Source organism: Arachis stenosperma, chromosome 6 (assembly GCF_014773155.1).
Source record: "Arachis stenosperma cultivar V10309 chromosome 6, arast.V10309.gnm1.PFL2, whole genome shotgun sequence".
In the NCBI taxonomy this organism is placed as follows: domain Eukaryota; kingdom Viridiplantae; phylum Streptophyta; class Magnoliopsida; order Fabales; family Fabaceae; genus Arachis; species Arachis stenosperma.
In genome coordinates, this window is record NC_080382.1 from 15,303,906 (window position 1) to 15,319,499 (window position 15,594).

The window sequence follows — 15,594 nt, forward strand, 5'->3', positions numbered from 1 at the left end:
TCAATTATACCATCATGATTAATATTAATTATTTATTCAAATTTAATTTTAAAAATTAAATTATTCAATCAAGGTAAATAAATTAAAAGAGATTTAAATACGTCTCAATGATCAGATTTTACTATTTTTTTAACCCACTGGATTTATTAATTAATTCTAGCCACAAATATTAGATTAAATGTTTAAGATGAACATCATACAGTTCGTGTTATTCACGGAAAAAATTATTGTGTAGTGTTGTGATACATGACAAGAAAACGATTACATGTTATTTGAATTTGGTGGAGAGATTTTCTGGTTCTACTTCAATAGAATGTTGAATAAGTTACAATTAAATTTTTGATAAATTATATTTATTTTTTTGTTCTGTGTTTTTACTTTTGAATTTTTCCTTTGATATGTTGATTTTTTTTGGACTAATCTGTTGCGGTATTGAACTCTATTTAAGAGTTTGTCATTGGTCAATAAGTTACTGCATGCACAAAGCGGAATTTGAACTTTCAACACTTGCTTAAACAGACTAATGAGCTAACCATTAGATCAATCCAACTTGATTTTGATATGTTCATTTTATACTTTTTTTTTTATTTTTGAAACTTATTGATAAATTGGGTGGTTTCAGAAGGGAAAAAATGACAAATTAAGGCTTATATGAAAACTCTTGTAATTTGCAAAAATAATTTTATCATAATTAAATAATTTAATTTTCAAAACTCAAGTTAAATAAATAGCTAGCGTTAATTATAATAACACAATTAAATTCTTTTAATAATTATCTATAAGTCATAGAGAATAACTTACTTTTTATTTATGAAAAAGTTGATTAGAAATCATCATATATACATTATCGTTGATACAAAGACCATAGAACACAATGGAGATCGCAAATCGCAATTTTTGTGTTGGTAGATGGTTAGGCATAAACATGTGCTTAAGACGTGTTTGGATACTCATTTATTTTATTTATTTATTTTATTTATACAAATCATATAAAACTAAACTAGTGAGTAGTGAATGAACCAAATCAATGATTACTTAGGAACTCAGACTAACCTTTTTTTTTTTTTTGGTCATATCAGACTAACCTTTGACATGCCAAACCGGTCCACTGTTGATGATTGAAGGACATGGATCTGGGCTTTGGGCACTTATTTCTTTTTTGATCCGTTGTTGGGTGTACAGTATTTTATATATATATATATATATATATATATATATATATATATATATATATATATATATATATATATATTACAAATAAAAACTTAATACTAAAGTTTAACACTTCCAAGACGAAAAAAAAAAAAAACAAAAAGTTTAACACTTAATAATATATGAAGTAAAATCCAGACAGAATTGAAATTATATACTAGTTTTAGAAAGTAATGGTCTAATGAAGATTAATCCAGATAGAATTGAAATTATATACTAAAAAACAAAAGTTTAACACTTAATATATGAAGTAAAATCCAGACAGAATTGAAATTATATACTAGTTTTAGAAAGTAATGGTCTAATGAAGATTAATCCAGATAGAATTGAAATTATATACTAGTTTTAGAAAGTAATGATCTGATTTTGCATTGCAAATGCAAACCATAAAACATTAAGAATTAAAGTGTTCTAGGAGTGAGGTATATAGCACCGGTTGGTGAAGGTAGAGTAAATGCCAAATAAGAAGAAAAGTCTATAATTCTGTAGTGGAGAGAAAGAAAATAAAATAACATTGATATATATGGACAGAAAAATTATACATCATTGCCTTTCAATCAGAAATTTCTGAACGTTACATGTCCTCAATTTGCAACAAATGCTCCTCAAACCAAATCTGCAATTTGCTTTGGATCTTTATCCTTTTGAAGACCCTAAAAATCATGAACTTGCTTTGCTATTTGTGTAGAAACCAGAATTAAAATTAATAAAACTGGCATTATTCACAGTAGAAGGCCTAAACACCAAAGGATTATTCCACTGATCAAGTTTTTCTTGTTCATTTGACCATCTCATTTCTACATTATTAACCTCAAGACCATCAATGTGCTCCATCATCATTCCAGCAGTGTTGTGTTTCACTAATTCTTGGCACCCTGGCCTATAGTCCCACAACCCACCTTCATAACTTGTGAACCTTCTATAGGTGACATTCATGTTGATGAATCTCAAATTCCTTAACAACCCTCTCTTTGACCCGGATAGAAAGATGCCATTTTCAGCATTTGCAGTGATGTTAATGAAGAGTATGTTTGAGATTGAACCCTCATTTGAGGTTGCATTACGAGGACAAGTAGTGACATAGATAGGTTCTGCTCTCCCCCACCATAATGGATCATAGTATCTTGTGCTGATGTTTATGTTTGAGAATACAATGTCGCTTACATTTCCTGCATTAGCCAATTCAAAGAACTTTAGACCCCGTTACAAGGTACGGTACCAAGGTCTTATTATTATCACAAGCTAAGATAATAAGAATAATCATCTTAATCAGGCTCTATGAAACTTTAAGCTTACTAAGGCAAGCTTATTTGAGCTACTAAAATGTTCAATTACAAATTTAGAAGCCCAAAGAGATGTTTATCCTCCCAAATCATCATCCTAAACATCCTTCTAATTTCAAAACAAGGAAACATCCGAGTGTTTTTATAATTTCAATATAATAAATGCATTTGACTTTTACCATGTTTAGGAACTAACAAGATTATAAGAAGAATGATTACAAGGATATGTCATCACTCTGTTCTTCAATTAAATCGACCTCTGTCATGAAGATTCGACAGAGGTTTTGTTAGTTGTTAAATGCCCAACATATCTCTCATATTATATTTGGGCATGAACTAATCATGTAATGATTTGCACTGGAACACTCAAAATGATATCTGTATGTGTTTGTAATACTTGTGTTGCATTCAACATATTGAAATGAAGAGAAGAAAAAATTCACTAAAAAAAGTAATAATAACAGTGATGCAGTTTGTCCAATCGAGAGGAAAGAAGAAACCAGTTATTGTTGTCACCTCCATCACGAATCTGGAAGGCAAGTCCTCTATGAGAATCTACAATAGTGATGTTATCAAAGACAAAGTGCTTGAAATCAAACCAACTAGCACTTCCAAGTTTGATTGCAGAGGATTTGGTTCGAATCCAAGAATTGGTGGCAGTGAGGTTGTAAACGGGGCTAGTGGAAGACTTTGGACATATTGCATCATCTCCTGTATCAATGTGGCATCTATTGATTATTGTGTTGTTTGAGTCATCTATGTCAATGCCATCGTTGTTTGGAATATTGAAGTCTCCGTAAATTCCAACATCTTCAATTCTTATGTTGTTACTTCGTACCATGTGCAAGCTGCAGTTTTAGAATAAACTTTTTAGGCCATGGCAGTGGCATGGATTGTACTTTTTTAAAGAAATTTAAGGTCACTACTCGCATAATAAAAATATCTTCACATGAAGATGATTATTAAGATACTGATACATATTATATTAACTTTAGTCAAATATGTCAAACTTATGTAAGTAATCACCTAAATTTAAAGTCAAAGTTGAATGAGTAAATGGGAATGTAGGGGTGTTGTCCGTGGTGGAGACTCACTGAGAGGCCATATCTACAATCAAACTTACTACCTCAACCCCAGTCCCCACCCAATCAAAGTTCCATTTTCCAAGTAAATTTAGGGATTGCAAAGTATTTTAGGATAAAAGTTGGAGTTCTTAATAATAAAATAAATCTATTATTTTTATTCCTGTGCAAAAATTAATAAATTTAGATATGATTATAATACATGTATACAAAAATCAACTATCAAACTGAGTTACCAGTATAAATTATATGTTAGAATACAAATACTTATTAAAAATAAATTAAACTACATATGTACATATACATAAATATATAAATATATTGATAGTATATAAATATATTGGTAGTTACTTTCAGTGAATTGTAACTGATTTTGGTGTAAGAATAATATTTTTTATTTAGATATGATCAGTTTTGCACAAAACCTACCAATTCTCTATGCAAGACACTTACTAAATTTTTTTTCCCTAACAAAATTATCAAAAAGTTCCTCTAATCCATGGATTTTGTTCATAAACAGTAAACAATAGCAGAAATACGCACCACCAATAAGCAGGGTGGTTGAGGGAAATGTTGGAAACCCTAACGTGGTTGCAATCAACAAAACCGATCAACCGAGGCCGGCACTCGTCGCCGGAGCACGCTCCTGTCTGGTTCCAGCTCACCATTACGTTCTTCCTCGGATCCTCCCTCACCACGAATTTCCCCGCCTGTCCGTCCACCGCTCCGCCGCCTTCGATCCCCACGTTCGATGCGTTCTCCGCCAATATCACGTACCACCGCGACGAGTCCTCCGGGTAGTCCTCCAGCCTAGTTCCTCCAAGCACGGTGGCGCCGGCCTCCACGTTCAGCACTACGCCGGACTTCAGGAACACGGTGGCAGTCAGGTACTTTCCCGGCGCAGGGAAGGTGACACGACAGGGGCGTCCATCGGGGCAGGCGTCGATGGTGGACTGAATGGCTGTGGTGTCGTAGTTGAGGCCGTCGCCGGAGGCTCCAAAGTCAGTGACGGAGAGGATGATTGGGAGGGGGTTTAGAGGGTGTGACGTGGCAAGAGGTGATTGGATGACGAGGAGAATTGAGATGGTCTCGAAGAGGGAGAAGATTGGTGTCTTCGCCATTTCTGGGCGTATGGGCTCTTTTCAGTCGACTGACCTCAACAGTATTGCTACTGCAAAAGCTCAAGTATTCTTTTAACAAAGAAAAAAATTCATTAAAAATGTTTTAAATTTAATAAAATTCTTTATTTTTCACGTAGTTTTACTCATCACCAAAAAAGTTTTCTACTGATATTTAGTTAATTGCTCCCCGGAGGAATAAAGGGGCACAAGCGACTCAAAATGTCAGTTGTCAATTGTCAAATATAATACAAGTTATGGAACAATTGGTTTCCTCATTCAATATTTAATATTTGGAAACGAGTAATTATTGAGAATTATGCATGCATAAAACCGCTTTTTAATTTTATTATGGATAAAGTAATGGTGTAGGACAGCTATATGGAGAAGCAGCATGCTTTACAGGCGTATGATATCAGAGAATTACAAATCGAACAGTGCAAGTGTTATTAGAAAAATTGGAAGGTCCGATTTTTATTTTGTTAAAAAAAATCTTTTTATATAAAACGGACAGTCCGATTTATTTCTTTTAAAATTTAAAATTTCTTTTTTTTACAAATCAGACCATTCGATTTAAGTATGATATTTTTTTTCCAAAACAACTTGTATGATCCAACTTATTTATAGCACAAGTTAAAAAAGACAGTCTCACATCTTGATTTAGCACCACTATACCCCATAATGCTGACACATCACATACATGCCTTCAATAACCAAAAAAAATGAGCGTATTTCTCTCCATTTTTTTTATTTGAAAGTATAAAATATAATTTTTTATTATTATTTTTATAAATAAAACAAAAAAAATATATAAAAAAATTAATAAATTAAAAATTATATTTTATTTTCTTAATTAAAAAAAAATAAGAGGATCCATTCCCACAATGCTCTCCTCATGCTTATGCTTATGGATGAAGGCTTGCTACGGGTGATAATTGATGGACCACCGCACAACACGACCAATATGTAAGACTTACCATACAAAAGAAGCAAGCAAGGACTGGAACCGGAAGTGGTTTAAGACTTTAAGGTCACTTCCCCTCTCTACCAGCGTGTGGGTGAATGAAAAATGAAGAAACAAGCGAGCGACAAGTAAGTACATTAGGAATCTGCATGCCATATTTGGACTATCTTTTAGTCATCAATGGCAGTATGCGTGGCCGTGATGAGAGCAAAGGAAGAATAGAACATTTTGAGGAGTTCTAATGGAGCATTTAAGAATTTTTCTATTGCGAGAGGGTTATATCTTCTCGTCATGTTTGTTCTTAAATTAAATTCCAAACAGGAATACTTTTCATATAACAAACACTTTTTAATATATACAAAAGTATAGTTGTTAATAAAGAAATTTCTCCTTTTTTTTACACGATTTCTCCTTCTTTTACACTATATACAAAAATTTCTGTTATATCAATAAATTTCTGTCATCAACAAAAAACTCAAAGTACATAGAAAAAAGAGTGATAATGTATATACACGTTTTTTTCCTGGATTTATACTAACTAGATTGAATTTAATTATAAAAATAGTTATACATGTAACATCATCGAAATTTAACGTTACTCCATCTATTTAGCAATTAAAATGTCGGATCATTACAACAAATAAAGAAATGAAAACCTCAGCAAAATCAAGGGAATCCAAGTACAACGCGAACATTATAGACAAACCTCCCTGTTGCAGCTGGGATCAGCAAATCAAATAATAATAAAAAAAAAACTTAAACCCAAGACATATGGCATTATGATCAACATGAGAAAAGTTTAAAGACGTTGGAGAAAAAAAAATCACCACAAGTAGTTCAAAATTAGAGTAGATTTGTCAACAAAATTCTAACAAAGAGCCAATCATCTTAGCAGCATTAAATGAAACAAAGCAACTCACTCCTATTAAAGTTCAGTAATTACTAATAGTCCGTTCTATGATTTTACAATCTGAATCAATCAATCAATTGATATAGACTGAATGACCCCTGTAGTTAGTATAGAATATATAGATAGTAATAGAAATTATATTAAGGAATAGCACACCAATTCTTCTTCCTTTCTGGCAGACGAAAATTCTGGTTTCTAACTGCCTCTGATAAATAGAAGACATGGAAACCTTGCTGAATGTTGAACCGCTCAAATCACTGCTAACTGCTAACACTATATTTGATATATACACTACTAGGCTAATAATAGCTAACGGTGCCACAACTTCTGTACGTTCTCAGAGCTCCATCTTCAATTGATTTGACTGCAGAGATGCTGCATCACAATTTAAATTGAAAATAAAATATTATAAATCGTTACATAAAGAACCAAAACTTAAAATATCTTTCTTCTTTTGTAATTCATGTTATAAAATATATCCTGGAAATCTGGAATGCCAGATTAATTTACGATCATCCTATTCCTTCCTAGATTCCTTCGCGATTTTAGTCATCAAAATTTACAATAAGAATAAATAAACAGTTCCAATTAAGTTGTTTCCTTCGGGAGGAAACAAGTAAAATTGCAGTTAGGTTGTGTGATCTACCTGAATTAGCAGACGAGTCATAACTCAGAAGTGAGTGTTCTGGAGTCATGAAATTATGGTTGGCTTCTTCCCTCCCCCAAAGTGGTTGGTGGAATGCATCAAATTGCCACTGTTGTTGAAAATGCTGTCTGTTACCATTGGCTAAGTTTTCTGGCCACATAACAGGTGAAGCCATGCTAGTTAAGTTGCTGTCCATTACAGATGACCCCTGTAAGTTGCAAAGGAGATTTTATCAGCAAACACTCATTTCAATTCCAGTAACCACCAGGTCAGCCTAATGATGTATGGAAACTGAAGGGCAATCATATAATTTATTGGCTATACTGCCCCTGCCACTAACAAGGTTGCTTTGTGCAAGGGTTTCGCTTTTTCTTAGTTGTTCTGGCATAGCGACATGGCATCCAGCAGAATGTCACAGAAGTCACACCAACTGACTACCATCTTTCGAGATATGATGAAACCCAGTTAACATAGGACAACTCACAATACTAACATTTTAATCAATCACATTTCAATTAATAATGAATAAACTGCCAATGGCACCAATAGCATCACCTCGTCAGCACATAAGGTGCTCTAGAGCCATATATTACCCCTTAAGTGTATGTAGTTAATGAGCTAAGCCAAAGATATCAAGCATCTTTAGACTACTCCCCAAGCTAAAATAAGTAGATAAATTACTTCCTATTTATTGAAAACGGATATATTCAGGAGTAAGATTAGTTTATAGCACTTACATCAGTAGCCAGCAAGCTATCTAGGCTGAAATCAATTCTTGGATTAACGGCTGCTAATTTCATTGATAAGAACTGTAATCAGAAAGAAAATCAATGAGAAAACTGTTCCGTCTCCCAATAGAAAGGTTCTTAATCTTGCATAAACTTAACTTTAGCCTAAATATAGTTAAAATTTTACATAAAATGTCTGCAATGTGACAATCTGACCTCCACTTGACGCTGTAGAGATTGCACGTGGTTGATAATTTCATCCAGAACCAAGGCCGTTCCTGATATCTGCACAGAAAATATTTGTCGCGTCAGCTATCTGAGGTATTTTGTGAAAATTTAACACAATATGAACACACTGCAAAACCAAAGAGTTCCCGCATAATTCAGGCTTCTCCATCATACAAAGACAGTATCATTTATGGAACAAGCCTGTGTGCTAATGTGATGGAACATCATAAATAAATTGGCTACAGGAAGATAAATACATGTTAGGGGAAATCTGCAAGCAGATTTTCTTCCCCGTTTCAGAAAGACAAACATATATAGACTTATATTAATTCAACTAGCATTTCAATAACATCAGAATATGGGTGGCAAATTTCAAGGGATTGATGCAAAAGCCCATCAATCTTTTATCTTTTGCAACATTATTATTGAAAAATCTATTTAAAATCAACAACAAGAACACCAACAAAGCCTTATCCCCCTAGGTGGAGTCAGTTACATGGATCAAACAAAGTCATTGTAATCTATCATGTATCATGTCTACAATGAAACTGTTTACACGTAGATCTCCTTTGACCCCAAAGTGAATGACTAACATGAGTGTCGAACTCATATAACTGAACTTGCAGTGAAAATGTTCAACTGAATGAGCTAATCACTGCCTATAAAATTCTATTTAAAATAATCCTCCAAATTTCGAAATTGGTATATGCCAAAGTGAAAGTGCGGCTTTGAATAAAATCTAAGGAGAATTTAAGATTAAAACTAGTGCCATCCTGTTCACTAAACAAACAAAAGAAATAAGACTGTTAAATGATGAGGTGTTACAAACTTTGGAAGATTATAAACCGTTATTCATGGGTTCAATTATGACTCAATGACCAATATAAGAGGTTCGAACCATAAACCATACTTCATTCCGATTAAAGACACCAATAGAGCATGAATATACTCCAAAATACTCCCACTTTGTTGATTTTATTACACTGTTATAGTTGCATAAAATATTTTTCTTTCTTATTTTTTGTTAGTACTTACTTCATTATATGTTTTAATATCACTTAGCTGCGATTTCGTTAGCAATGTCTCTGATTATCATGTAAAATAAATTATATTTGATGATAATAAGTTAACTGTATTTGTATATCAATGCCCATCTTATCCCTCACCTAACCGATACATTACATTACCCTTTTATCTTATATAGGTGCGACTTGATAACACGTTGAAATTGTCCCAAGCTAGTTAGGTTTGTAGTTTGGTATATGCAGTCCAAAATTATGCATTCTCTGGTATTTGCTTACCCCATTTTCGTCATCCCATAAATGATGGATACCGAACTCGCAGACATGACGGTACCATCACCGTCATAATATTAGATTAAATAGTTCACTTGCCAAGGGGACCCATGGCCGTCGAATAGTTCAAGTAGCATGTAGAACCCTACCCACCTCATCTTCCCCACTCCCACTCGGCCACTCCTACTCCGCCCCAACCGCCCGCCATTCCGTCTCTTAATAAAAGCCCACAAGGCCGAAGAAAGGGAAAAGAGGGGATTGCGTTAATTGTCATGTACGATCCATGACGTATAGGCTTTTTTGTCCTATTAAAAACACCGAATATTATCTCCAAAAAAAAATACAAGAATTAAGCATATCTTTATGAATTTTAATATTCTTCATGCTAATTGTTTTTACTTTTACATATTTTAAAATTTTAGTTTTCTAATATATTCTAAATAATTTATAATTAAAATTCCTTGGAGTATTCTTTTTTCACAAAAATTTAGCCCTATATTGAACTCTATGCACTTACCCGAAACCATTTAATAATAAAATTGAAAATAGATGGTCAAGATTTGGAATCTCGAGAAAGGCCAAGAGTTGAAAATCCGAAATGACAAAACTAACCTCTGAAAAGATTTGTAAACAGAAAGGAACCTCCCAAAAACCAAAAACCAAAGAAAGAATGAAATTACACAAATGCCATGTTTGACACTCGGTGCCAGTGGACACTTTTCTTGAAGTAAAAGCAATAACTTTATTTTCTTGGTTGAAAAGGTGACAATGACAAAAACCGTTATTTAAAGTTTTAAACCCCGTAACCTAGAGAACATAATAACACTTTCTGGGAGACAAATTAGATAGAAAATGATGGCATAATCCTGAAAAAACGAATAAAGCACAATTAATTAATCCTCGTAAGTGAGGATTTGTTATATATTTCAGATTACGACCACAAGAAACGGAAAACCGACCTTGTTGCAACCGGGGACCAGCTCCTGCAAAAGCTTCATCCGAGCGTTTATCTTCTCTCTCCTTGCCTACAACACAAAAACAAAAAGCAAAATCAATTCGAAAAACTTTATACTATAAATATGAAAGTGATCGTAATTAATTAAATTATTAAATTAAGTGGTGGTTAATTCTAAATTAAGAGGTTACCCTTTCTGCTAAGCTATGGCTATCCGTGGCTTGACCTCGACGAACTCGAACGTGAACATATGGAAGCTTTTCACCGTCGCCGGAACACTCATCGGCGACGCTCTTGCTCTTCTTCGACGAGCCCTTACCCTGTGAGTTCACATAAACAGCGGTTACTTCATGCTTTAAGCACCGAATTTTGCAAGAACGCAGAAACAGAATCCTAATCTTCGAAGTGGCTGCAAAATTGGGGGGAAATTAGCGTTACCTTCTTCTCTCGCTCCTTCCTCTTCGCGGTCTTCTGATTCTTGGTATCAACAGCGGGATCCGAAACGCAACCCTGCGTGGAGCTGGGGTTCGAGTCGGTTTCCTGCGGCTCATTCTTCACCACGCCGGATACAGCTACTGGAGCCAGGCGCGCCACATCCTCCGGCGGCGAGTTCTCGCCAGCGAAGACGGAGAACTTGGCGGCGCGTTCTATCAGCGCGGCGTTGGAAGGGAAGGTCAAATTGCCGCCGTAGGAGCAAAGAAGGTAGGGTTTTTGGTTGGTGCTAACATGGCACGGCGGTTCCCGAGCGGCGGCCGGGCAATCAGGAGAATGGAGGAGCTCAACGGCCTGCGTCGGCGGTAGCTCGAGCAGCGCGGTGAATGAGCTGGCGTTTTCCGGCGCGGGCGCGGGCGCCATGATTCCCCGGATTTCTTCGTTGAATTGAATTGACTCTAATACGACGTCGTCGTGAGTGGATCCACGCAGCACTCCTGTGGCTTGCTCCATTGAGCTAAGAAAACCGAATCAAAACACTGTAAAAAGCGTCGAATTCTATGTCAAATGGACGTTCAGAGTTGACTAATTTGACGAGTTTTGAGGCGTGATGGCTTTGAAGCTAAGCATTCAGTTAAGGAAATGGGGGAATTGAAAAAAATGGGAATGAGTATTGGGGAATGTGTTCATGGAAAAGTTTTTGTTGAGTTTGTTATGTGATTATTGTAAGAGGTGCTTCAATGGCGGTCAATCTCTCTCTCTATCTCCCTTCTTTTCTCTTCCTTTCTTTTCTCTCTCTCTGTTTGTTTCTCTGTGTTTCTGTGATTCTTCTGTCTCTGAGATTGCTTCTCAGCCATTTGAAGTACAGCGAAAGCAACGTTGCTACGGTACGGCTACGCTACTCTCTACAATCCCCACTAAATACAGTATTTATACTGTTGAATCATACGGGTACGGTTTAGGGCATACCGTTGAGGTAAGAAAAATGGAAATTTTGTGGACCACCAGCCAAGAGTGGGTCCCACCATGATCTTAGAATATCGTTTTTTTTTCAATTATATTCTATCTTTAATTTCTTATTATTTCTATTAGAACATAGTTTTTCGGTCCGGAAATTATATCATGTTAAAAAATGTAAACTTAATATGAAATTACGATCGAATTTGAATAAATAGAATTTCAAATACAAATATTTTAGTAGCATTAAAAACTTTTGTAACTTTTGGACAATATGATGCCGTAAACTCAACATTAATTAGACTGTTAAGTATGTTTATTTGTGGTTTTTATTTTTTGGTCCTCGTTTAATAATTACGGAGTTTTGATGAGAAATGGGCCTAAGCCCGTTGCTCATTGCACTATTTATTACTATATATGTATTGGCTGGTTTTTTTTTGTGACTATATGTATTGGCTGGTTGATTTTATTATTCATTCACTTTTTCTTTTCTTATTATCTATTTATCTTCATTCACTGTTTTATTTAACCTTGCAAATCGTAATTTTGTCTTGCTTGGCTAATGATAATGATATGATATTAATATTGATAAGAAACGTGATTGAAATTATATAGCAGTTTTACTATATTTAGGCTACCATTAGAGGTTGTCCGAAAAATTCATCCATTATTATATATTCTAGAAGTTTATGAGCTTGCCTAATCTTCTTTCAATTGTTTATTACTTGCAAAAGAGAACGATACAGTTAATGCCAATACTTGCCTAATCAAAAGTTTAAGTGTGTTTTAAATTCAGTACTTAATCGTAATTTTCAGTTAATGCGTCCATAGAATACATGTGCACGTTGCGTATTACGTATGTGTGGAATTTTCTCTTTTAATCGTGTATTTCATTGGCTTAACACAAGTACTCCCATATACAAGAATATATATATATATATTACATTCAAATAACTTCAATATATAAATTTGAACTCATAATTAGTTAAATTTTTATATATTTTATTTTAGTGTTGAATTATATGTTCGATTCTCATCTTATCTTTCTATTATTTTTATTGAAAAAAAATATATTAGTATTCAGTGAAATGATTTTCACATGAATGATGTACCAATAGATGTGTTATGATGCATAGTATTTTTTGGAGCACGTTGACTTATAAAAAATATAATGTGAATTATATTTGCACAGAATTCTATAAATATAATAAGAGGAGTGTTAGAGGCAATAACTTTTGTGTTTTGTAACCATCAATTGATCATTAATAGTGTTTTTAATGGTGTGAGATTAAATTCAATGGTGTGGGATCATTCAATTTTCTTTTAATGGTTAAATACTGGCCAACTTTTTAAAAAATTGCTGGCCCCAAGACTTTCCCATGTAATAACAACAAAATCTTCTTCTCTTACTAGGTGAGGTCGGTTACATGGATTAAACGATTTTATTGAGCTCTATTATATATTATGTCTACAAAAAAATTGTTTATATATAAATCTCGTTTGACTACTTTATGGATAGTCTTTCCCTGTCTTTTACCTCTTATCCATCTTTCATCTCATTACTCTCCTGATTCGATACTTTATTGGTTTTTTTCTCACATGTCCAAACTACTTGAGACACGATTCTACCATCTTTTTCACAACAGGTGTTACTCCAACTCTCTCTTATATATTTTTGTTCCTTATTCTATCCAATCGCATATAACCATTCATCCATCTCAACATCTTCATCTCTACCATATTTAACTTATGTTTGTGCTCTCCTTTAGTCGCCCAACACTTTGTACCATAAAATATAACCTGTCTGATAGCAGTGCGATAGAATCTACCTTTAAACTTTAAAGACATTTTTTGTCACATATAAAACCAGACGCACTCCGCTATTTTAGCCAACTTATTTGGATCCTATGATTTACATCCTATTTAATCTCTCCATTTTCATGTATGATACACCCAAGATACTTAAAACTTTTACTTTTTCGTTGGATGTTTTCTCCAATCTTTACTTCTGTATCAGGATTTTTCCTTTGACGGTCGAACTTACATTCCATATATTCCGTCTTGCTAGGGCTTATGTGTAGACCATACACTTCTAGAGCTTCTCTCTATAAATCCAACTTCTTATTTAAGTCTTCCCTTAACTCTTCTATAAAGACGGTATCATCGACAAAAATATGCACTATGGCACAACCTCTTGGATATGCTCTATGAGTACTTTCAAGACTTAATGTGAAAATGTATGAACTTAAGGATGATCCTTGGTGTAATCATAGACCAATAGAAAAGTCATCTGTTACACCATCTTGTGTCTTCACACTAGTTGTAGTCCCATCATACATGCTTTTAATTGCACGAATATATGCGATCCTTACTCTCTTCCTTTCCAAAACCTTCCATAAGACCTCCATTGGCACCCTATCGTACATTTTTTTCAAATCAATAAACACCATATGTAAATCCTTTTTATTACTACGATACCTTTTCATCATCCTCCTTAACAAGTATGTAGCTTCAGTGATAGATCTGCTTGGCATAAAATCAAATTAGTTATCTGTTACTTGTGTCCCTTGTCTCAACCTCTATTTTATCACATTTTTTCATAACTTCATGGTATGGCTCATGAGCTTGATCTATCTATAATTTTCATAACTTTGTACATCCCCCTTATTCTTGTAGATATGTACCAAAGTGTTATTTCTCCACTCATCTGACATTTTTTTTACCTTAAAATCTTATTAAAAAGATTGGTTAACCAACTAATGCCTTTTTTTCCAAGACCCTTCCAAAATTTAATCGAAATATTATTAGGTTTTACTGCCTTGCCATTTTTATCCGATTTAAAACCTCTTTTACCTCGAAGTCCTGAATCCTTCGATAGAAGTCGAAGTTTTGATCTTCTTCTCTCGTGCATAATCGACCAAGGTTTGGAAGAGTCTTCTGTCCTTCATTAAATAACTCGTAGAAGTAGCTCTTCCACCTTTCATTGATCTTCTCATCTTGAGTCAAAACCTCTTTGTCTTTATCCTTTATGCATTTACCTGATCCAAATCTCAAGTTCTTCTTTCACGATTCTTTGCGATTCTATATATACCTTTTTCTCCTTCCTTCGTGCCTAGAGACTGGTAAAGCCCCTCATATGCTCTTGTTCTTACTTCACTTACAGCCACTTTTGTCTCATTTTTAGCCGCCTTATATTTTTTCCAATTATCTCCATTACGGTATAAAGACCACTCTTTAAAGCACTCTTTTTTTACCTTTATCTTTTCTTGTACATTCGCATTCCACCACCAAGACTCATTGTCTCTTGGTTCCATCACTCTAGATTCACCAAAACTTTCTTTTAGACTTCTTCTAATAACTTCTGCCGTCTTCCTTCACATCTCTTCCGCGCTTCCATCCCCTTCCCATTTTGCCTCTTCTCCTACCCCTTTTAGAAAGTTTCTTTGTTCCTCACCTCTCATCCGCCACCAGTTCGTCCTTGGGTTCTTCGTATGATGTATTTTTCTCAACTTTTGCTCAACACAAAAATTCATGACGATCATCCTATGTTGTGTTGTTAAACTCTCTCCTGGAATAATTTTACAATTAATACAAAATTTTCGGTCGACTCTCCTCAATAAGAAGAAGTGATTTGAGAGCTTGTCATGTCACTCCTATAGGTTATAAGATGTTCGTCTCCCCTTTTTAAAACATATATTTGTGATGAGAAGGTCAGCTTCCATGAATATTTCCACACCCTGTCATTTCTCTTCCAACATGGCTATTTAAATCTCCTACTAAAAAA

The 15,594-nt window shown here is 34.3% G+C and overlaps 2 protein-coding genes across 2 annotated transcripts; both read right to left on the minus strand.

The window, feature by feature from the left end:
* Window positions 1-1,628: 1,628 nt before the first annotated feature.
* LOC130933254 (uncharacterized) lies at window positions 1,629-4,849 on the minus strand. The gene is made up of 3 exons (XM_057862815.1): window positions 4,121-4,849; window positions 3,012-3,343; window positions 1,629-2,381 (listed from the first exon to the last, which is right to left on the minus strand). The coding sequence occupies exons 1-3, from the start codon at window positions 4,696-4,698 to the stop codon at window positions 1,873-1,875; spliced, it is 1,419 nt and encodes a 472-aa protein (XP_057718798.1). The 5' UTR covers window positions 4,699-4,849; the 3' UTR covers window positions 1,629-1,872.
* Window positions 4,850-6,473: 1,624 nt separating this feature from the next.
* Window positions 6,474-11,736, minus strand: LOC130932666 (transcription factor bHLH48-like). Its single transcript, XM_057862055.1, has 7 exons — window positions 10,860-11,736; window positions 10,613-10,741; window positions 10,426-10,491; window positions 8,160-8,228; window positions 7,953-8,024; window positions 7,216-7,423; window positions 6,474-6,944 (listed from the first exon to the last, which is right to left on the minus strand). The coding sequence occupies exons 1-7, from the start codon at window positions 11,364-11,366 to the stop codon at window positions 6,907-6,909; spliced, it is 1,089 nt and encodes a 362-aa protein (XP_057718038.1). The 5' UTR covers window positions 11,367-11,736; the 3' UTR covers window positions 6,474-6,906.
* Between the last annotated feature and the right edge of the window lie 3,858 nt (window positions 11,737-15,594).

Bases quoted from the DNA above. Each gene is read 5' to 3' on its own strand.
- LOC130933254 (XM_057862815.1), bottom strand. From the start codon at position 4,698: ATGGCGAAGACACCAATCTTCTCCCTCTTCGAGACCATCTCAATTCTC. The intron at 3,344-4,120 runs GTGCGTATTTCT...CTAAAACTGCAG, and splicing joins AACCACCCTGCTTATTGGTG to CTTGCACATGGTACGAAGTA. The intron at 2,382-3,011 runs GTGACAACAATA...TGGCTAATGCAG, and splicing joins CTTCCAGATTCGTGATGGAG to GAAATGTAAGCGACATTGTA.
- LOC130932666 (XM_057862055.1), bottom strand. From the start codon at position 11,366: ATGGAGCAAGCCACAGGAGTGCTGCGTGGATCCACTCACGACGACGTC. The intron at 8,025-8,159 runs GTCAGATTGTCA...TTCTGATTACAG, and splicing joins CTCTACAGCGTCAAGTGGAG to TTCTTATCAATGAAATTAGC. The intron at 7,424-7,952 runs GTAAGTGCTATA...TGCAACTTACAG, and splicing joins ATAGCTTGCTGGCTACTGAT to GGGTCATCTGTAATGGACAG.